The 24,553-nt window shown below is 39.0% G+C and overlaps 2 protein-coding genes across 2 annotated transcripts in view; one reads left to right on the forward strand and one right to left on the reverse strand.

Annotated features, from left to right (window-relative positions):
* The window catches only part of LOC106058957 (tripartite motif-containing protein 2-like), a 52,817-nt gene extending 28,469 nt beyond the window's left edge, over window positions 1–24,348 (reverse strand). The window contains exon 1 of the mRNA XM_056010462.1: window positions 24,180–24,348. The gene's annotated coding sequence lies outside the window, so the exon portion shown is untranslated. The remainder of the gene's footprint in view (window positions 1–24,179) is intronic.
* Window positions 14,101–14,986, forward strand: LOC129922741 (periaxin-like). The gene is made up of 3 exons (XM_056009688.1): window positions 14,101–14,128; window positions 14,241–14,610; window positions 14,695–14,986. Exons 1-3 carry the CDS (start codon window positions 14,101–14,103, stop codon window positions 14,984–14,986), a joined length of 690 nt encoding a protein of 229 aa, XP_055865663.1.
* Window positions 24,349–24,553: the final 205 nt, after the last annotated feature.

Below are 24,553 nucleotides of genomic sequence, written 5' to 3' on the forward strand. Positions count from 1 at the left end.
GCTTCAGACAAAAAAATAGATGTTCTTGAAAATAAAAGCTACTCTTAATCATATATGTTAACTATCACTACAGAAGGCATAGCATTGTGTGTGTGTGTGTGTGTGTGTGTGTTCGCGTGCGTGCGTGCGTGCGTGCGTGCGTGTGCGTGCGTGTGTGTGTGTGTGTGTGCGTGTCAAAAAAAAGTCAGCTACTGCCATGTCTACATGTCAGCGACATAATGCTCTCAAAGGAAAGTGATTGTCAGGTGGAGCAGGAAGTTGAAGCGAATATGAAAGGATACCCGTCACTACCTTTGTAGTCTCGTCAAGCTGTTTATCTGTGTGAGTGTGAGGGCCAGAGAGAGATTGAGAGAGAGAGAAGAGAGAAAGAGAGAGAGAAGAAAGAGAGAGAGAGAAGAAAGAGAGAGAGAGAAGAAAGAGAGAGAGTGAGAAAGAGAGAGAAGAGAGAGAAAGGCCACAGGTTGAGAACCAATGAGTTAGTCATTGCATAAGTAATGTTCAATTAAACACGAGCTCTTACAATGTAAACGGGATAAGACTTATTTAAACATAAAGGCTGTAAACCATCAGGTATCCTGTTAGAAAAAAAAACGAACAGATCTTAGCAGTAGCATAGCAAGGTGCTCATGGGCCTTGGTTCAAGAATATCATCGTGCCCTTTCCCCCCCCCCCCCATTAGAAGGGTATCTGAAAAACAAATTCACTCATCAGCAGGTTATATTAAAAAAAAAAGTCATTCCTTTGATCTCACAACCTTTTATAACACTGTCGGGTTTTGTTTTTTTATATTACTTGACTTGGCTCGTTAGGGGGTACTTAATAATTACAATCAAGAACAATTAGGCCCCCTATTACTAAACACACTTCAACTCCAACAATAGATATCCATTGAAATACAAATAATACTTTAATATCCGATAGAGCACAAAAAGGAGAGCCACTCTCCAAAACATATATGTACATAAGCATCAGTACAGGAAAGAACAACTGACTACCAATTTCACTCTATCATACACGGAAAAGTCACATTCAAAAACATTACTTGTAGACTGTTCACACTCATGCCTGGGGAAATATAAACAAAGGGATATAACTCTTTCATACTTAAATAGTAACAAAAAAAAATATCACATTCACTCTCACCATACCTGCCCCTGACACACAACAAATCCTAAGTAAAATTATATAAGAATATGATAGCTTTTGTTTAGATTTTTTAAAAACGTGCCCGTGCGGGGACCCTGTTGGTCATGGGCCCGGGTTCATAGAACCTCTTCGCGCCATGGATGCTTCGCCACTGGATCTTAACAGAAAACAACAGAAAGTAGACAAAAAATGAATTTTTTAATTCATTGGGCACTCCAATCGAGACCTGCTCCTGTGTTCTTTGTTTGTTTGTTTGTTTGTTTGTTTGTTTTTTTACCTTTTGTTTGTATTGATAGTTTTAAATTATAGACCTAACACTTATTTTTTTGTATTACAATACCTAAATTCATGGGGGTTACACGGCTACAATGATTGTTCCTTGAAATCTGACAGTTGATGTATATCGTTCGGGAAAGAACTACCAGCTCGTTGGCAATCTGGGGAAACTCTGGTTTGACCGTTATAAATGTTCTAATTATAAAAAGCAATTAGCTTGAATTTGGCTAGAGGACTAGAAAATTTTGAACAGACTTATTCGTCTCCGGGTATTTCCACATGTAGGCCCTATTCATTCAAGACTTTAATAAATCAATGTGCAGGAGCATTTTGCGCACCCAGAGGCGTAGCTAGGGTGGGGAAGGGGGGATCCAAAATTGAAAATTTCCCCGGGCCTCCACTTTAAGGTCCGCCTAATGAGTGTCCACAATTATTTTTTTTACATTAAATATTAAGCCGATGCCATTTTATCTTGCTATTCATGTGGTTGTGTAAATAATAGGGGTGCACCGGATAGTACTTTTTGATATCCGGCCGGAGCCGGATATGACCGGATAGTAAAATTTGATATTCGGCCGGGGCCGGAGCCGGAGCCGAATACCTAAGTGTCTTGTAAATAGCTTGTATTGCTGAGCATTTTACGAAACTGTTAAATAACATACCTATATTTGTTGGTATTATTTTTTTTTCCTTTTATATACTTTATTGTTTTAAACTCTGTTACTGATTTGATTTATTCAAGCTTAACAGTATTTATAAACAAAAATTAATCTGTGTAGCATGTACGAGGCCACCAACCATAAAGGCTGTGTGTTGGAGGGTCAATGTAAAATATGTTAGTATATATTTAACTAGTTACTAATGTAAATCTCTCATCTGGCTTGTATGGTGGTTGGATGTATGTGTTCAAGAATTTCTGACCAACAACTGGTCATCAGACTTGTAATTTTAAGTCCAAAGACTGCTTCTGGTTCTGGTTTCAAGGGCTTAATACTGATAGCTGTTAGTTAATAGTTGGAATCTGAAGCGTAGTAGGTCATATATTTATTAATCCATTTGCGGCAAACGATATTTTATTAACAGCAGGAACATCTATTATACCTACTTGTAGCCTGAGCCTTGATGTTGCGAAGCATAGATTTAATTGTAGTCTGTAGGCCTATTATTGGTATCTATGTTTAGATCTACTGTTATATACATCTAAGAAAATCAGGAAAATCAACTATAGAAGAAAAAAAAAAACTCATTCACACCCTCCGTACCAAAAAAAAACATAAATAGACTCTGTGTTCGACTGATAGTAACAATCTGGTCAGATAGACGTAGTGAGCCTACACATGTAGTCCTAGTGTAGTGTGTATAGATGATGGTGTTGACCACGCGTTTTTGTTCTTGGGCATTCGCAATAGTGTTTAGTGTGCAAGCAAAAAATGATAACACATTGGCATGGTCAGTCAAGCATATTGATAAATTATATCCGTACCTTAGTTACAGAGGTCAAGTGTTTCTTAACATTTCAGCATATTTTTTCTTTGTTTACTAGATCTAATTGTGGTGCTTTAGATCAATGTATTTTCTGCGATGTTAAATTTTACTGTAAGGTTTTCCTTTATATATTAAGTCAATAGAATTAAACAATGAAATTAGCTTTCTTTCTAAAGGTTTTAATACAAGGGAAAAAAATACATACATGCACACATGCACATATTTGTTTTATTTTATTGTGCAACGAACGTGTGTTCAGCGCCCTAAATGGCATTTCTCTCCAAGTAAACAAACGTAGTGTCATCATCTAGTGACCTCTAGACAGTGTCAATGTTTCTCAACAATCTGCGTTAATCCATTCTGGCTTAAGAATGGTCAATGTCTATCAATACATTGTCATGGATTAAACAAATAAGAAGTTGAGCGTGTTGAGTCTCTTGAGCCCTCCCTTTAAAGATACCCCTGGTCAGTGTCTGTTTGGCTTGTAGTCCAGCCTCCTAATTGAGACTTTAAGTAAACAAACTTATTGTCCCTGCCAATAGTATAAAAGGTGTGGGTTGTGGTCCAGACCCTTGATTGACAACCTATCTCATAATAAACACACTCATACCAGAGTAACCTTATGGAGATTTGGCTTGTAGTCCCGCCCCTAATAAAAATTCTTCTCCAAGTAAACAAACTCAGTTCCCTCATAAGATGTGACCTCTAGAAAGTGTCAACACGTTGACATCTGGCTTAATGTGGTCAGCTGCCTATCTGTGAACTCAATGTTATGGACTAAACAAACAAAAGGAGGTGGGGGTTGCTCATCTCTACCTCTGGAGATATACCCGCACTTCTAGACAATCAGCTTGACATAGTTAAGAAATATTACATGGTTACTAGACCACTCAAAGGTCAAGACTAGCTTTTAAAGTGTGCCAGACATCGCTGCTACGTATGTAATACGAATTTATAATGTAAAGTCTAGTCCCCCCCCCAATAACAAACCTAGTTCCCTCGTGTGACCTGTAGAGAGTGCTTACGTCCATCGTATCTGACTTGGGGTCACCTGTCAATCAATGAACTCAATGTGATGGGCTAAACAAATAAAAGGGGAAGGGAGTTGTTAATCTAGAAATATACCTGGTCACCTTAGAGGTGTGGCTCTTGTAGTCCAACCCCCCCCCCCCAATAAAGATTAACTACTAAGTAAACAAACTCAGTTCCCTCGAAAGGTGTGACTACTAGAGAGTGTCAATACGCTGACATTAAACCTACGTCCATCGTATTTAACTTGTGGTTACCTGCCTATAAATAAACTCAATGTGATGGACTAAACAAATAAAAGGGGGTGGGAGTTGTTCATCTCTACCTCTGGAGATATACCCACACAGCTAGACAGACGTCTGGTCAGCATGACGTAGTCAAGGAATGTAGCATTTTAACATGTTAACTAACTTACTCAAAGGTCAAGACCAATTGAAAAAAGTGCCAGCCATTGCTGCTCTGTATGTAAAGCGCATTTATGATGTAAAGTTTCATCTCTATTTATATTAAGTTATTAACATACCTTGTCTTTATAATAAACGATGTTTGGTGCATATTCATAATGGCTCTGTTTTTAAGCACATTATTTTGTTTTCATATAAGCATTAATACATTCTATAACAGACAGTAATGGAACGAGGTCCACTTTATGCATATTAAATAGGTGTATTTTTTACTATCCGGTTTACTATCCGGTAGTGATATCCGACCGGAGCCGAATAGCACCGGATAGTAAAAAATGCCGGATATTCGGCAGAAGCCGGAGCCGGAGGGACTATCCGGTGCACCCCTAGTAAATAAGTGACCATGTTGCGTGTATTCCGCACATTACTTATATATTTATTAAGCACATTATCTCACGTCATGATGTCGAATGTCAAAATGCAGAGGCCCCTGAAGCCTCCCGGGCCCCCAAATCCCTTGCACTGCGCGCACCGTCTTCTAAGTCTAGATCTAAAGGCCTATCATTGGAATATTATAAAGTGTAGTAGATCTATACATTCACCAAATCAAGATTCAAGATTCTTTCTCGAGAGAAGGAAGGAATGGGGTGGGCTAAAAAAAGTTCCATCGTTTTTTTAAATCTAACATTTATTAGATATTGAGAGAAAAACAATGGCTCTATATTGTTTGTTTGTAAAATGTTTTACATGTTTCGGATGTTCCTTCAGAGTTGGAGATAGTTTACGTCCTAGTCCAAACCTTCCGCAGGACGACGGGGGATCGGAGCGGGCAGGGTTTGAACCCGTGACCATCGATAAATCCAAACGATAGCCCAGCGCGCAAACCGCACGACCAGGCATAAAGGAGGTATTCTCTTTTTTCTAAAAAGTATTTTAAACGTTTTTCTTGTTATGGAAAAAACTTACAATCATAAATGCGATAATGAACTCTTAACCAGTCCCTGAAGATATCATCTTGCCAAGTTGAACAAGATTAAGCCAATAAATCTGGCGTAGAACCGGAAACAATGTCAACTTACAAATATGTCCTGACAAAAAAATCGCGCGAGGATTTACGGAATGTCGGCAAGAGAGGGGGGTGTATCAGATGTCATGTCCCACTGAGTGAGACCATTTAATATTGATTCTCAGCCTATGTCGTTCTTTGTCATGATCAATTTTCTAAGCGCTATTTCAATACTGACATTGCACTGATCCGGTGTCTCAACCGATATTCTCCAGAGCAAATGATCCGGTGATTCTACAAACATTCACCACAGCATAAGATCTAGTGTCAACATATATTCATCACAGCAAATTATCCGTTGACTCATTCATTAGTTTTCCTGGCAGATTCAGGCAACTGATTCCATGCTGTAATAGCAAGAGGGAAGAAGGAGCTCTTTTATAAATTATTCCTAGAATATGGAATAAGAAATGTGTCTTTATCTTTGTGTCTTTTGAGTATTTATTAGGTTGGTTTTGTTTCTGTATTTGTATATTATGTTTCAGACAATTCTATTATGTCAATTGTTATCTAACACAGCAATGCTTAGAAGAATAGAGACTCTAAAAATGGACATTGTACAGCTTTGAGATAAAACTTCAACATATTTTTGTAGAGCTACCTTTATCTGAAATATTTAAAACTCTAAATGTAGCAGTCCTATATCTTTTGTGGAATTAAAAGAAAAAATGTTAGAAAGAATACATAATTATTTAGTAGTTACATAATTTTTGGCTCTGGGGTTTTGGCTCTGGAGTCGAAATTTAAAGGGTTTTAGCGTGAATGTTTTAGACTCTCAGAGTGGAAGTTTTTTGAAAAGTTATTCAATTTGTGTGAATTTTATTTTGTTACAGGTTGATATTTTTAACACATTGTGTGCCAAAATCAGCATAAATTAAACATGTAGATCGATATTCTAATGATTAGTCGTTGAATTTTTCTCGACTATAGAGTACTTCTGATAATCCCAAAATCCCAACCCCCCAAAACATCAATTTTCCCCTTCCTAGATCCACACTGATTCCCCCTGTTCGTACGACTATTTCATTTAAAGAGCATTCACTTGATCTCGGATATCTCGGAAAGCAAGGTACGCCTACAATTGTTAATGAAGGCATGGAAAGTGGACGCTACGTTATTACCGGACATGACATGATGCATTCTGTGCATCAATGTGAATGTACACCTATTGTTTTTTTTGTTTTTTTGGATCCTGGATGTCTGTGTTTTTAGCTGCATGCATCGGTATTGTTTAAGAGAAACTGGGGTATGAACGTATCTTTTGTGTGCTATTGTACACATTGTTTGCTCTTTTTATGCATTGTTTTTTGTAATGCACAATTGAAAAACGGCGAATTGTGTCTAGGATAATAAAGATTATTATTATTATTATAATGTTAGAAATGAACGAATACTCATTCTCTGACACTGCCAGGGTCGAGTTTCATGAAAAAGAAACAAAATTCATCGTAGTTCCTTTATCAGTTTCCATTGAGGAATTTTCTGGTGATGTAGAGAGTCACTAAAACAAATATGGAAAAGCTCCAGACTTTTGTAAACAGATGCCTACGCCGGATATTAGGAATTAGGTGGCCAGAAAAGATAACTACTATCGATTTGTGGGAGAGAACTAGACAAAAGCCCATAGCCCAAGACATCACAAAATGAAAATGGAGCTGGATAGGACACACCCTGCGAAAACCAGCTACCAATGTTGCAAGGCAGGCACTTGACTGGAATCCACAAGGAAATAGGAAAGTGGGCAGACCCAAGCAAACCTTGAAGAGGTCAGTCATCAGAGAAGCTGAGGGTACTGGAATGACATGGGAGCAGATAAAGAAAGCTGCTCAGAACCGAGTTCGGTGGAGAGGTGTGGTTGCGGCCCTATGCTCCCCTGGGAGTACACAGGATTAAGTGGCAGATATGAAGCAGTACCGTCCTCTGACAGGCGACGAGAATGTTCCTAGGAATGTTAGGGGCCTTGAAGGTATCTATGAGGTCAGTTGTTATTATCCCCTCGGTTGATATAACAATGGGGTATATTGTTGTTTTAGATAAATTCCATAAACGCTTGATCTCCAAGCCTAGGTTTCCATATTTTCATTGTTTTTTCAACTCAGTTTTTCTTAAATTATTATTATTATTATTATTATTAACATCAGAGGTAGGTAACCTTATTGATTTGATGAACCCAGGACCGGATTTAAGCTATTTGAAATAGGCGCCCCAAGTATAATCAACAAAACGCAATTTTTCTTAGCTTTTTTTAAATGATTGAAAATATCCCTGGAACTATTTTAGTGGCTCCGTAGCAAGCGGGGGGCCCTAAGCTTATGATAGTTTCCCCTTTTAGACCTTGCGACCTATAGGGCAGATGATGTTAAGGTTATCTGTTACTAATCTGTTTCTAAGGCCAACGGTTAACGAGCAGGGCGTTATGTGGCCAGCACAACGGCCAACAGCCTTTACTTTCCCCAACTAAAGTCAGGTACACATTAGAGTTGGGTGGACTCAGGGGCGCCCTAAAAATCCCGAAATTCAAAATCACAGTCTTCTCCGAGATTCGAACCCAGGCCCCCAGATTCGGAAGCCAAGCACCTGTCAGCCAACGCGCCCCAAGCTTATGATGCCAATAGAAAAATTCAGCACTGGATGTTCCATAAAAAATAATAAAAACAAGACTCACTCATTGCGGGCCGCACAAAACTTTCAGTGGGCACATGTGGCCCGCGGTCTGCGTGTTGTCGATAATTGATCTACCTTGTTTACAGGAATGTGAGACCGTGTCTCTGACGTCTTACAAGATTTAAATGGCGCCCCAAATCCGGGCTATGGCGTATCTCTCTTAGGCGCCCTAAAGCCACGATCTCTCTCTTCATAGCGCGTTTATTTTCCCGAGGTCTGGTTTTCGTACAATCAACGAAACACCAACAGCGTAGAATGTTCGTGTTTTGGTTCGTTTTAATATCATTCAAAGTCAACAAGTATTCAAGAACCTAAGCGTCGGTTCGTTACGTACGAATTAACGGGATTAGTCCCAACTCTTTAACACTGAATAGATCAATCAAGAGATACACTGTGATCAACAAATTATTCGTTCCACGAGCACTAACCTATATCAATGAGTCATAGATGACTGACTCCACCAATGTAACAGATTTTTGTTAAGGCTACGTTTGAATTGTGCACATATAGGCGTACACAAAACCAACACATTGGAAACCAAATGACAATGAAAGTGAAGACTATCGAACGGAGGTAGCTGTATAGAAGATACGTCTGTTGATAAGATTAATAACAAGGCTAACGGTGCTTAACATAAAAAGACATATCCTTCTTAAGAAGTTGCAAAAGTCGTCTCCCTTTCTGCACCGAAGCCGAAAAAAGAATTCAAAGCACTGTGGCGTAGTGCTTAAGGTGTTCAATGCTTTAGTAAAATCACTAGATTTAGAAAGCCTTCAGGATAGAAGACTCAAAAGTAAAGTAGCAATTATACATAAAACTCTGAACCATAATCTTGAAACACAAAAAAAAAACTTAATAAAATAGTCTGAAAGACACAAAGATAAAAACACATTCCCCGTCCCATATGCTAAGACAAATTTGTACAAATACTCCTTCTTCCCTAGTGCTATTAGAGCATGGAATGGGTTGCCTGAGCTAGCCAGGAAAAACAATGACTTTAGGTCATTGGTTAATATGCATGACTAAATGTATGACGTGTATGACGTAATCATCATAATGTTAGTAAAAGTTAAAGACATTCCTTAAATTTCAGTTTCAAAAGCATTTCAAGGGATTTCCTTCTAACTATACCGCATATGCATTCGCATGTAGGCGATATATAGTACGATTAAAAGGGTTGAGTAAAAGTTGGCAACTATGTTTTCAACGTAGTAAAGAAACGCTCCTGTAACTTGATTACACCTGTGAATTCCAAACTACGGCCTGCTGGCCCAATCCGGTTCATGACGCGGTACTATCCGGCTCTCAAAACTTCTGCCAACGGTGCATAATGAAACCGCAGACGACGAGTTCCACTGGATTCGACGAATTGTTGCGCTGATGCGGTCCGTGACATTTAGTTCGGAAAGTTACATGGTTGTCACTGGATTGCGCCATGTAGATTGCAATGATCACTGTTATCATTCCACTATTCAAATGCGCCTTCCCCCTTTTTTTTTTGTTTGTGTTTGTTCTCTAAAATAAAATTAGGCTACAGCTTCATTAAAGGGAGGGAACGCTCTCAGACAGACTACATGATTCACCACTTTTAAAATGACTATTTATCCTTATACATTTTCTATAACTTCACATCATGATTAATTATGTAGGTCGAAACCAACTGTCATAAAAGTGGCAAAAAAAGAGGCCTAAGGCCTTAGGATTCCTATGATGATAAAGCTATAACTGGACATCGCAAATTCTGAGGTTTCCTTTAAAGAGGCCTAAGGCCCTAGGATTCCTATGATGATAAAGCTAAAACTGAATAGCGCAAAATCTGAGGTTTCCTTTTTAAAAAAAAACAAAACATACCAAGTGGTCTTCATTGTGCACAATTGTGAACTCTATTAAAGTACCATTTACATAATCTATAACATCAGATTTTCAAGAATTTCATAGCTCTTTTGTACGGCTCTATTAGATCCCTGTGACTAAAAGACAGTCACATAGGAATTGTCACAAAGCAGAAACTCCCCAGGGCACTGACTCTAGCAGACGTGATTGTCACCTTGACGATGAGGAAGTAGTGTTCCAAATCTCAAAGAAGGAAATCAAACATCCTCATAGCTCAGGCAACCCATTCCATGCTCTAATAGAACTAAGGAAGAAGGATTTGGCAGAGTTTAGGTCATGGATTAACACGCATGACTAGATTGGTCTAGGACACGCGTAGGACGTAATCGTCTTCTCTTTTGAACGTCTGTAGTTTATAAGTAAGATAAGAAGACGTAGAGAACTTGGGAGTTAACTCTTTCTCTCCGTAATTATTTACCACATTCAGGTAGAATCAACTGTTGGCAAGAGTTTCCCACAATGGGGAGTGCTTTGACGAAGGTTTTTCGATATCCCCAGTATCAGAATTGTCACTGGTTACGACGCCTCTAACAGCAGAGCTTCTCGCCAAGGCTCTACGGGAGGACTGATCCTTCCAGCCTTGCCACCAATTGGAGTCCATCTTAGGTGGAATCAACGCTGGTATTGTCAGTTAGGAGTAAAGTAAAGTAAAGTTCCCCTTTCAGACCTTGTGGTCTATAGGGCAGATGATGTAAAGGTCATCTGTTTCTGTGGCCTACGGTTAACAAGGGTGTCATGTGGCCAGCACTACGACCAATCGCCTTTACTTTTCCCTAACTAATGTCAGGTACCCACTAGAGCTGGGTGGACTCAGAGGCGCCCGAAGATCCCGAAATTGAAAATCCCAGTCTTCACCAGGATTCGAACCCCGGTCCCCGGTTCGGATGCCAAGCGCTTTAACGCTCAGCCACCGCGCCTCCTCGTCAGTTAGGAGAGAAAGAGTTAAGACACTTGTAAGAAGTTGGTACTTAAATTTCTAGTTTCTTAAAGGTGGCAGGAGCGCGCTATGTATCTTTAAACCGGGCCCACGAGAACGTGTGATGCCACTGTTCCAAGCAAGTGCTTTTAGAATATAGAGGACACCCCATCACGCAGAGAAATAAGAACAAATATGACAGTGTTACAGACGCAATGATATATTGAAAATATATACACAGACTATTCTGTATGCCAAGATTAGTAAATAACGGAGAAAAAGATTATGCGAGTCTAGAGTTCGATCTACCGATTGATTTTATTTGATTGATTTTTTTTCAGCATCCACTTTTTATAAAACTCAATGACACTTGTTTTCAACGTAAACATTTCGTTTCATTTCTCGCCCGTCATTCACAAACATTTCCAGCTATAGATGTTTCTTATCTTATATAATACAGACGTTACTTCAAAAAAGAAGTTGATTACGTCCTACGCGTCATGCATTTAGTCATGCATATTAACCAATGACTTTGAATGATGTTTGACATTGTGGGGCGATATTTAACATACAAAAGACTACATGTCTGTGTTGGATCATATGAATCCTAGCAATCCAACTGTAGCTCCGAATTACATAAAAAAAAAAAATTATCGAACCTAAAAAAAAATACTTAAAAAGAAAAAAAAGATGAAATAAGGGAATGAACCGCACAATTACTAACTAATACAGCAAGATGAATGTGTCTTTTTCTATACAAAACTATATTAATTAATCGCCTCTAATTAATTAAGTAATTGGTTAATGTTTTGATAGACAGGAACAGTGAGTTGATATAAGCTATAAAATAGGGCATTGTCTTCAAAACCGAAGATTAAGGATGATTGCAATATTTTACGTGACTACTCAGACCCAGCTGTGACCTACATATTCTGCCACATGTGATGCAGAGAAAATGGTTTTTCGCCGAAAGTGTCTCACGACCTACGTCTGGGTTCTTCATGCATGCAGTCATCCCACCTTCGGGATGTGCCCGATGATGCAGACAAAATGGTTTTTCGCCGAAAGTGTCTCACGACCTGCGTCTGGGTTTTTCATGCATGCAGTGTTAAGGACTCCGCGCGGTGTTGATTCTTGGCAATCTGTCTAGTGTAGATCTGACTGGAAGTAACGCTGAACTCAACTACTTCAGTAACACCGGCGAAAGGCCGAAACAATCAAATATGTAGTCGACGCTGATATGTTGTTCTACAAATATGTTTAATACTCAAGAAGGGAATCGTCCGATGTCAGTTATGTCGTACTCAAGTCTACTACTCTACAAGAAGCGTCTTCGTTTTAGCGTCACTTAGAGCGTTCTTATTTTTTAAAGATCTGTCACGTCACTTGTCGCTAATTAAAACTTTCCCCTTATTCCCGAAACAAATAACTAATTCCTAATCATGTCATAACAGCAGTCATCCCACCTTCGGGATGTGCCCGACCTAGGGCAGCTGTGGAACAGTAAGTAGTGCCCTACACTGTCCACACTGAGCGCCCTACACTGTCCACACTGAGCGCCCTACACTGCCCACACTGAGCGCCCTACTCTGCCCACACTGAGCGCCCTACACTGCCCACACAGAGCGCCCTACTCTGCCCACACTGAGCGCCCTACACTGCCCACACTGAGCGCCCTACACTGCCCACACTGAGCGCCCTACTCTTCCCACACTGAGCGCCATACACTGCCCACACTGAGCGCCCTACACTGTCCACACTGAGCGCCCTACACTGTCCACACTGAGCGCCCTACACTGCCCACACTGAGCGCCCTACTCTGCCCACACTGAGCGCCCTACACTGCCCACACTGAGCGCCTACACTGCCCACACTGAGCGCCCTACATTGTCCTCACTGAGCGCCCTACACTGTCCTCACTGAGCGCCCTACACTGTCCTCATTGAGCGCCATACACATTCCTCACTGAGCGCCCTACACTGTCCTCAGTGGCTTTCCACAGAACATGTTTATTTGTAATGTTTCTGATTTACACATTACGCAACGCGCATATGCAAATTATTCTCTAATACCATAAATCATTTCACATTGCTTTGTAAAAGCTTCTTTGCGTGAAGCACGCGCAATCAGAATACCATGACTCGTAAAGCAACTCCCAGAGTAACATTTACATTAACAAAAGAAAGTCTTTTGATCATTAATCGAAAAACTTTGTATTTTTTCTCCATTTTTTTTTCATTCTTACACTAGAGTCATAAATTAGATTGAAAGAACGAAAGAAAAATATGCAGAGATTGTTTTCGAACGGCGTTAAAGAAACGCAATTAAAAAACTTAAGCGGCGAATCTTTGAATTCACGTTTCGATACGAAACATTTTCTTTGCGTCTTATCGAACCTTGTCGACGTCTGCAAAGTTGTTGTTAGTTTGATTGATTGATTTATAATGATCGAGGAAATATTTCCCCCCGGCCCATGAATGAAACTAATGGCAGAGTTGACACGGAGTCTATGTTGATCCCGTGTGTGTGTGCGCGCGTGCGTGTGTGTGTGTGTTTATGTGTTTTGTGTGAATGCGTTTAAAAGGGTAGTTGTTTTGAACTGCATGTATGCAGGATATTTTTATGTATTGAAGTATGAGGTAGATCTAGAATATCTTAAAATACAATGGTACTCAAAGTTTAAAATAAAAAAAAGACTTAAAGACAAAGCTTAAAGTCAAAAAAATTTTTGCATATTGTTATAGCTTTATTTTAACTATCATATTCGCGTATTTTTAGCTCTTATATGTTACATTTAAAGGATTAGGAATTATTTCTAAATATTTCAAATGTTTATCCATTCGAATGCAGTTTGAGAGCCTTTGTTTCAGAATGAATTTTTTTTGGGTTGGATTACCAAAAGAAAGGCAGAAAGAGTCGCAATGACAAGGGCAGGTCAACATATTTAGGGTGTGCAACGTATGACTCAGGCCTGAAACGGGACTTGCGAATTTATTTTTTAACAAGGCATACAGCAAAACTTTATAAGAGATAAAAAAATATATATATGGCCTTCATTTGACATTGGCATTAAGACCGCTGTTTGGAATAAATTTGATTGGTTTAATGTTTTGGCATAAAGTAGATGGTAGCAGATGGCTTCAGGAAAGAGACAGTTGGACAGCTCTCCCGAAGACTGCGCAACATAAATTAGCGACCCACAGGAAGCTCTCATTAAAGACATGCGCAGAAAAGGAGAAGAAAACGTAAGTAGGTCACGTGACGTGTCTGCAGTCAGGTCTGCTATAACGATTGATCTCAGTTTATCTCCCTTTGATTATAACTCGTTGTATAGTGAATAAGGTTTGACTAACACGTTCAGAGATTGAGAAGCATTGGTACAGACCATACTACAACATACCAGAGATTGAGAAGCATTGGTACAGGCTATACAAGATACCAGAGATTGAGAAGCATTGGTACAGATCATACAAGATACCAGAGATTGAGAAGCATTGGTACAGGCTATACAAGATACCAGAGATTGAGAAGCATTGGTACAGACTATACAAGATACCAGAGATTGAGAAGCATTGGTACCGATCATACAAGATACCAGAGATTGAGAAGCATTGGTACAGGCTATACAAGATACCAGAGATTGAGAAGCATTGGTACAGACTATACAAGATACCAGAGATTGAGAAGCATTGGTACAGGCTATACAAGATACCAGAGATTGAGAAGCATTGGTACAGGCTATACAAGATACCAGAGATTGAGAAGCATTGGTAAAGACTATACAAGATACCAGAGATTGAGAAGCATTGGTACAGGCTATACAAAATACAAGAGATTGAGAAGCATTGGTACAGATCATACAAGATACCAGAGATTGAGAAGCATTGGTACAGGCTATACAAGATACCAGAGATTGAGAAGCATTGGTACAGACCATACAAGATACCAGAGATTGAGAAGCATTGGTACAGATCGTACAAGATACCAGATATTGAGAAGCATTGGTACAGACTATACAAGATACCAGAGACTGAGAAACATTGGTATAGACTACACAAGATACCAGAGACTGAGAAACATTGGTATAGGTTATACAAGATACCATAGATTGAGAAGCATTGGTATAGACTATAGACTATACAAGATACCAAATTTTAGAAACATTGGTATAGACTACACAAGATACCAGAGATTGAGAAACATTGGTATAGACTACACAAGATACCAGAGACTGAGAAACATTGGTATAGACTACACAAGATACCAGAGACTGAGAAACATTGGTATAGACTACACAAGATACCAGAGATTGAGAAACATTGGTATAGACTACACAAGATATCCATTACACATTATTATTGACTTAAATTTGGAGATTTAAACCTAGCAGAAGACATAAAACCAGTTTGGCATTGGAGCACTACAACACAACGGGATATTAGGCCTTTGTGTGTGAGTGTGTGTAAGTGGCGTGTGCGTTTGTGTGTGTATGTGGCGTGTGCGTTTGTGTGTGTATGTGGCGTATGTAAGGGCGCTTTACGTCAGTTCCAGTTACTCGGAAATAATTATAAAATTTTAATATTTTTTTCTAATTGGAAATAGCTTTGTTTGTAGTTTGGTCTTCGAGTTATAAATTTACAATGCTGGGACAAATCCCTATAAGGAAGGGAGCGCAAGAGACGCCTTGACTGGGTCTCCTCTTGGTGGAGGCTATCGAGGTTTGAACAAGCTTTTATAGCCCAGCGAAGGACAGCCTCATATTTTGCACGGTTCATGTCAAACTTCGACTATTGATCCCCCCCCCCCTTTATTTTACCAACTGCCGGGGAGGGGGAATGAGGAAACCGTGTCCTATATTCTTTTTGACTGTCCAAGACTTGACTAATTCCGTTTCGACCAGGTCCGGGAAGCCAAATGCTACTGACCTGTATGAAATATGAGCCTTACACGTAACCGCAGAGTTTTTGTTTAGGGGTTTTGAAAGAAATAGTGTTAAGCCCTTCAAGTACACACCCGACAGAGTTTGCTGCTAATGATAGTAAGAATAATAATACAAACAATATATATATTTCTTTTGTTATTGTTGTTTTCTTGGCCTCGAAGATAAACGGATTTTTATTGGGTGAAAACAAATGCGAAACAATCCAACACTAGCAATTTAGAGACCTACGTGGACTACTTTTTTTGAAGTAACGTCTGAATAAAGATAAGATAAGATAAGATAAGATAAGATGGATCTATGGGGCAGATGATGTTGAGGTCATCTGCTTCTTTGGCCAACGGTTAACGAGGAGGGTTGTTATGGGGTGTGCGTGTTCATGTGGTGACGGTGGAAAGAGTGTAGCGATGGGTTGTGAATGATGTATATATAATAATAATGATAATGGTAATAATAATAGGGCGGTACTGCTGCAGACCGGCCACATCACCAGAAAAAATTTCTCAGTGGACACTATTAAAGGGAGACTACAATGAATTTTGTTTCTCTCTAACGAAGCTCGACCCCTGGCAGTGCCAGAGAATGAATATTAATTCGTGTTTCACATAATAATAATAAGTAGAATAATAATAATGGTTAAAAAGAAATTTTATTTATGAATAAAATATTTGAAGGACGTTTTAGGGATTCCCCTCACCTTCCCCGCATTCACAAGACATTTGACCTGTCCTCCGAGAGTCTCAAACGTGTAGCCGTAGAGAATATTTCTGTCTAGGCTAGAATGGAATACGTATACTTCAACCCATGAAGGCGCCCCCTCCCACACACACACAGAGAGAGACACACACACACAGAGAGAGAGAGAGAGAGAGAGAGCCTAGCTCTATAAGCTGATCCTGGAGTGATTCATTGATTCAAGTCTGCCCTGTCTGCAGAAGTTAATTAAATGAAAAACTTTCAATGATTGTGTTGTTTTTTTTTTGGAAAAAAAAAGGGGGGGGGGGGCGGCTTACTATTTTTTTAAATCATGGAGTAAGTGAAGCCAACATGGGAGGGGGGGGGAGATAACTAGAAGGAACTACTGGGGCCTTGAGAACAGAAGTTTATAAGTTTATAAAGGAAGTTGTTGATGTTTGAGGACTTATGGCTCATGTTTACTTGTCAAATTCGGTTTACGGTATGTGTGATCGATACAAAGGAATCTCTAAAAAAAAACAAGAAAAATATATTTTAAAAATACTCTTTAAAAAAAGCTTATATTAAGTGAAGTTGTATCAACTAGTTTGGATCAGTCATGTAATTAAATTTGTAATCGATCTAGACCAGGGGTGGGCAACATTTTTGTATCGAGGGCCGCATTAAAAAAAAGTCTGGTAATGGCGGGCCGCACACATATATATATATATATATATATATATATATATATATATATATAGCTATATATATATATATATATATATATATATATATATATATATATATATAAATCTTAGAAAGATAAGCTTGCTGTGTAGAATGTCTTTTAATTCATATATACACTGTATTACGATTTTTAAAAATTGCTGTTGTCTTTTTATATCACAATATCCCCACAAATATACAGTTGTACTTAATGTGCACTATTTTACTTCTTACACTCATGCATAATGTTTCTTGACTGTGAAACTTTCTTACTAGTTGTTACCCCAATGACTGCTGTCAAATTACAGTCAGTCAACATTGACCAGTGATTATACTTGTTTAGTTTCCACAAAAAAATACTTGCTCACTGAATGAGACAATTTATGTTCCGGAAGTTAAATGTCCGGACGAGCGAGGCCTTCTCTTGTGGAGCATCACCAGAGAATGCTGACCATGTACTTCAATGGTGCATACTAAATCAAGGGACCCGAACAAGGCTCTCCAAAGACTATTCGGAGAACTGCCTGATCTGGAAACCACTTCGCGGTTTATCTCAGATATAGGATTACCGATCTGAACCCTCCAACATGTAAAATGAGAACGAAGACGAAGAAGAAGAACAGATGTATGTGTACCCAGATAGTGTGAACAGCAGCAAAGGTTTTTTAAGTGTGGAAATACAGCTTCTGGCACCCATAAAACTCCCGTGGTATTGATGACTGGAACTCCTCTTTGCTTTATGTCCTCTGGAGCTAAATCGGCTTCTCTTAATAAGTGTTGTACTTTTAATCATTTCACTAAAGATAGTTTCACCTTTCAGCAAAGGTAAATGACAGAAAATATTTTTTTTTCCTTGCATGTAGAAATAGGAAAGCCTTGTTTGAAAAGATTTAGCATGTATTTACATTTCCTATGAATACAATCAATTGCAATATTTTGTCTTCCACTCTTTATTAGAAATATTGGTAACAAAGTCACAGTCAATGTCCTTCAAGTAACATAACAATTTCATCCTTGAGATTTTATATACTTCTCTATTTCCTTGCCCATGCTAAGCTATCAGATACAATGGATTATTTATTCATAGATCAGAACTACCCGCGGTTAACGCCCCTAACTAAAGTAAATTTTATGGATATATGCTTTTATCAGTTAAATAATCAAATTATATGCAGCTTTGTGCAAACTTTCCTGTTTCAAGTTTATGGTTCTCAGTCAAAAAATCGAGCTCCATCAGTTGTTACTCTTGCCATCTTGTTCGAAGCCTACCCAACACTCAGACATTGTGTCTTGAATTGAGTGTATTGATGTCTAGCCAATAAGCATCATCTCCGTTAACACTTTTTATAACGAGACTGTTTCAATAATTTATATAGATTTTTTAAAAAAATATTTGCATTTTTATATCTATATACTGTGGGCACAACTGATTTCTGTAGGTGTCGGCGGGCCGCATAAAACACCTCGGCGGGCTGCATGTGGCCCGCGGGCCGTAATTTGCCCACCCCTGATCTAGACTAACAATAAAAAAAAAAACCTGAGTGCTTAAAAAAAATGTTACCAATTGTTTTTTTTTAGCGTTATTTCCTGCTTTTAGCGTTCTCAATACGCTATGATCCTATCACTTGTCTGGACCAGTTGGGAAAGGAAGGGGGGGGGGAGAGAAAGAAAGGGATATATAGGTGGATTTTAATGTTTTTTAAAAGTATTAAGAAAAAAAAATACAAAAGAAAAAAAAAAGGAGGGTGTGATAGGCCTGAATTTGAACTCATGGGTCTAGCCTCCTCACGCCGACATACTAACCACTCCGCTACTGATGTGCTCTAATGAAAATAGTTATCCTGTTTTTTGTTTCAAACTTACTTTAAAGCGGTTACCTATAAAGGGGACTAATTCAGCTTATACCACCACTTCATTCATGTACAATTCCTTTCCATTGTTCGAGATACCAAACAAAATAATTAATTATCAAGAGCTAATAAACTATTTTTTTTAATTTATTGATTCTTGTGTTGAAATATTTGTGTCGGATGTCAGATTGGGTGTCTGAGAAATAGTGATTCGTAGATGCACAAGACAGACAGACAGTTTGAGTTGATATAAGCTTTATAAATAAAACAAAAAAATGGTGGGTAGGAGGATGAATAAAGCAGTATTGAAGAATAAATAGACAAAAATAAAACAATGTCAAGGACGCTTTACTAAAAGTTAATTATGACCTACTAAATAATATCAATTAGGCCTACTTTGTGCATTAAGATGAAGCACTTAGAAATTCGATTCTGCAGGGCTAAATAGTACGCAATAATTAATATGCGCTTTTCAAAATGCATAACCGTTCAATTCTTATTGTAAACCGATCGCCGGATTCTCCTTTTGTGAAGTCCCATAATAGAATAACCATAGAATAACTAGATGCATGACACATAGGATATTAGTCTGATTTTTTTCGAAGTAACGTCTGTATTTTATAAGATAAGAGAAGATACTTTCGGTTTTTGAACCTACAAAAAAAAGAGTAATAAAGTCGTCATGATTATTATAATTCAGTTTTGCTGCAATTTTCACAGAAGCACAAAAATAGTTTTTGTAAGGCTATAAGGGAAAGCAGTCGTTCGGGCTTTTGTTAATTTAATCTAATTTTAGTTGCAAATAGATTATGTTCCTCCTTACCTCCCTTTTTTCCTAAGAAAATCAATAGAATTTTTTTTTACTTTAACTTATTCTAAGTCTTACATGTCTACGTACTGCCGTTAAGTTGGAGCCTATTCCCAGGTCCGTACACGCAGCTTTGTATGTCTATTAATTCGGGTCAAAGGTGACCTATTTAAAAATCAAAAACTGATCGGATAAAGCTACAGAACACGAATACCTATATAGCTCACTGGCACATGACACATTTGCATTTACACAGGCGATACATCTAGACATTAGCAGTTACACAGACAGTAGTACATAATAGAAGCAGTTAGTTACACGGACGGTAGATCTACATAATGGCTGATACACAGAGGTTAGATCTTAAATACTGGCGATACACAGAGGTTAGATCTTACATACTGGCGATACACAGAGGTTAGATCTTACATACTGGCGATACACAGAGGTTAGATCTTAAATACTGGCGATACACAGAGGTTAGATCTTACATACTGGCGATACACAGAGGTTAGATCTTACATACTGGCGATACACAGAGGTTAGATCTTACATGCTGGCGATACACAGAGGTTAGATCTTACATGCTGGCGATACATCGGATACACAGACGGTAGATCGTACATGCTGGCACCGTTGCCTTGTCAAAGAGACATAAAGGCACTTATGTTTTTTTCCACTCAGCCTTGTGACCTCTGACCTCCATTGACCTTTACCCTCTCCCTCCCTACACACGTACACACACGCCCAGTGTCTCATAGGCTATTGTTGACTGAACTATTTGAAAAAAAGGGGCACGAATAAAAAGGGACCTGTTGGCAAGAGCTCGGGCTCGAGTCTAAAAGAGAGAGAAAGAGACAGAGACAGGGAAAGACAGAGTTAAAGACAGAGAGAGATTGAGACCGAGAGGAAGAGACTGACAGAAAGAGAGAGATAGAGGGAGAGACAGAGAGTCACAGAGAGAGACAAAGAGAAAGGGCGACATGCCTATACTTTTTAAAAACAAAATATAACTAATTGAAAAAAAAAAAGTCGCATAAAGTAGGAGGAGTGAGGCAAGTTCCATGTTATGAGAGGAATGAAACCCCAGTCAAGTAAATGACCAAAATGTTTCTTTTCGAACACCACATTGGAACAGGCGTGTATTGTAGCACACGACACCTACATCAGAACACTGTTGAGACACATCTCACACGACACCTACACCATAACACTGTTGAGACACATCTCACACGACACCTACATCAGAACACTGTTGAGACACATCTCACACGACACCTACATCAGAACACTGTTGAGACACATCTCACACGACACCAACATCAGAACACTGTTGAGACACATCTCGCACGACACCTACATCAGAACACTGTTGAGACACATCTCACACGACACCTACATCAGAACACTGTTGAGACACATCTCACACGACACCAACATCAGAACACTGTTGAGACACATCTCGCACGACACCTACATCAGAACACTGTTGAGACACATTTCACACGACACCTACTTCAGAACACTGTTGAGACACATCTCACACGACACCTACATCAGAACACTGTTGAGACACATCTCACACGACACCTACATCAGAACACTGTTGAGACACATCTCGCACGACACCTACATCAGAACACTAGACACATTTCACACGACACCTACATCAGAACACTGTTGAGACACATCTCGCACGAAACCTACTTCAGAACACTAGACACATTTCACACGACACCTACATCAGAACACTGTTGAGACACATCTCGCACGACACCTACATCAGAACACTAGACACATTTCACACGACACCTACTTCAGAACACTGTTGAGACACATCTCGCACGACACCTACATCAGAACACTAGACACATCTCACACGACACCTACATCAGAACACTGTTGAGACACATCTCACACGACACCTACATCAGAACACTGTTGAGACACATCTCGCACGACACCTACATCAGAACACTAGACACATTTCACACGACACCTACATCAGAACACTGTTGAGACACATCTCGCACGAAACCTACATCAGAACACTGTTGAGACACATCTCGCACGACACCTACATCAGAACACTAGACACATTTCACACGACACCTACTTCAGAACACTGTTGAGACACATCTCGCACGACACCTACATCAGAACACTAGACACATTTCACACGACACCTACTTCAGAACACTGTTGAGACACATCTCGCACGACACCTACATCAGAACACTAGACACATTTCACACGACACCTACTTCAGAACACTGTTGAGACACATCTCGCACGACACCTACATCAGAACACTAGACACATTTCACACGACACCTACTTCAGAACACTGTTGAGACACATCTCGCACGACACCTACATCAGAACACTAGACACATTTCACACGACACCTACTTCAGAACACTGTTGAGACACATCTCGCACGACACCTACATCAGAACACTAGACACATTTCACACGACACCTACTTCAGAACACTGTTGAGACACATCTCGCACGACACCTACATCAGAACACTGTTGAGACACATTTCACACGACACCTACATCAGAACACTGTTGAGACACATCTCACACTACACCTACACCAGAACACTGTTGAGACACATTTCACACGACACCTACACTAGCAAACAGAATAAGCAAGTCTAAACACCAAGATACCTGTGTGTAGTCGCTGAATGAACTCTTTATGTTGTCTGTTGTATTTATGTGTATTTTTCTGTTGTGTTGTCTTTATATGAGAAACGAGTCCTTGTAATCACAACAAATTTCCGTAAGGATCAATAAAGCAACTTAGTCTTAGTCTTAGTCTTAAATGTTCTGTTCAATATTCTACAAATATTTTTATGAATAATTATGAAAAATCTTTTTTTTTCCCTGCTCATAAGGCGGAGTTTAAAACCCCTCTAGTGGGCTTCATATTAAATTTTTACATGAAGTATATTTTTGTGTCTTTTTATACAAAGCCCAGAAAATTTTGCAATAACTTTAAATAATGTCATATTTAATGAATCGAGTTCATTCAATCTTCGACTGTCTGTCTGTAGGCCTACGTCCTCCTTCAATAACATAATGGAAAAGATTAACTTTCTCTTTTGTTCTACCAAAAACCACAACACCAGTGGACACTTAAAAAGAAACACAATGAATTTTGTTTCTCTCTAACGCAGCTCAACACTGTCTATGCCAGAGAATAAAGATTATTCATTTTTGACATATTGTTGTAACCCTGCCTTGCACCAGTGCTTGAGGTGCGCACTGGCGCACTAGTGAACGAAAACAGGAAGACACCAGAATGGAGAGAAGAACAGTGCATCAGGGATTGTGAAGAGTCTGAATGTTTGGGAAACTAAGAGGCCAACTTTTGTGCTGCCTGAAGGTTGTAGAAGGGACCTGGAGCGAAGCGGGGAAGGCTGTCGTTGGTCCACATTCGGGTGAAGTAGCAAAGGACTGGTTCACTTAGTATAAGACTCTGAGGAAGCTGAAGGATGTTATGTGTTTGCCCTAGTGAATAAACACAACTATTTATTTCCTGTTCAACTGTGTTGAGTTGCCTGCCTTTTCGTTGATTGCCTACCCTAGAATTGCAACAATATTAATAATATAACGCTTTTCTCAATATAGATCTAGATATTGATTGGTACATAATTTTATATCATATTTTATCATGCTTCGAGTTTTTTTTAAAGAAAAATATAAATTGGCTACTTAACTTAGGAATATGTTAGTTATCTCTTTAAATTATATAAACCTATATTGTTTACATAGTACCAGATTGAGGGGGGTGGGGTTGGCATATATCGTGATCTAGTTATTTTAATGTATTCATTTCATTTCCATGAAAAGCATCTTACAAATCAAATGTATTAATTACGTTGTTTGAGACGTTGTAATGGAGTGTGTTTGTTTGTGTGTGTGTGTGTGTTTGTGTGTGGGTGTTTGTGTTTCTGTAACTGCCGTTTGAATGATGCAAGATAAACGTCAGCTGTCTTAGGTAGTACAGACTCCAGATTGCCAGAGTGAAAAGACGTGATTTTGTAATGAGTTAGATATTCTTCAGAATACTATTTTATATTACTAATGAAGTCTCAAATTAAAATCGTGTCTATATTGAAAGAGATATTTATAATATCAAATATACAAAAGTTACTCGTTATTTCACCTTTTGTAATTTAAGGTATAAAATGCCTACAGCAGTTTAGTTGTCAACCAGCAGTCCAGTCTTTTTAGAGACAACGGCCGTCCACAACAGGCCTCCCAATGCTATTATTTGTTCACTTACCTAAATTTCCAGTAAAAGATCCTGGCGAAAAATGCAAGTTGCAATAGATTTGTACTCTTTCAATGCGCAGATAACTCGTTCTGGTTCTCAGTTGTTTACCTTCCCACAGCTGTGGCACAGAATGAACTGTTGACAATTTTTTTTTTTTGTGTCGCTATTCCACGAGACGGCGTGTTCAATATACCTACCACCCTTTCAGTCGCCCCCCGTTATATTTGACATATCGGCGCCCACCCTGACATGCCCCTCCTCTTCCTTATTGGCGGGAGGAAAACATTGGCAGTGTAGTTCTTAGAGTTTGGGGAAGGGGGGGGGGGAAGAAAACAACAAAATTCCTTTCTTGGAGGTAGATCTTAAATCTTTTTATGATAGCT

The sequence above is a fragment of the Biomphalaria glabrata genome, chromosome 14, assembly GCF_947242115.1.
Source record: "Biomphalaria glabrata chromosome 14, xgBioGlab47.1, whole genome shotgun sequence".
Taxonomy (NCBI): domain Eukaryota; kingdom Metazoa; phylum Mollusca; class Gastropoda; family Planorbidae; genus Biomphalaria; species Biomphalaria glabrata.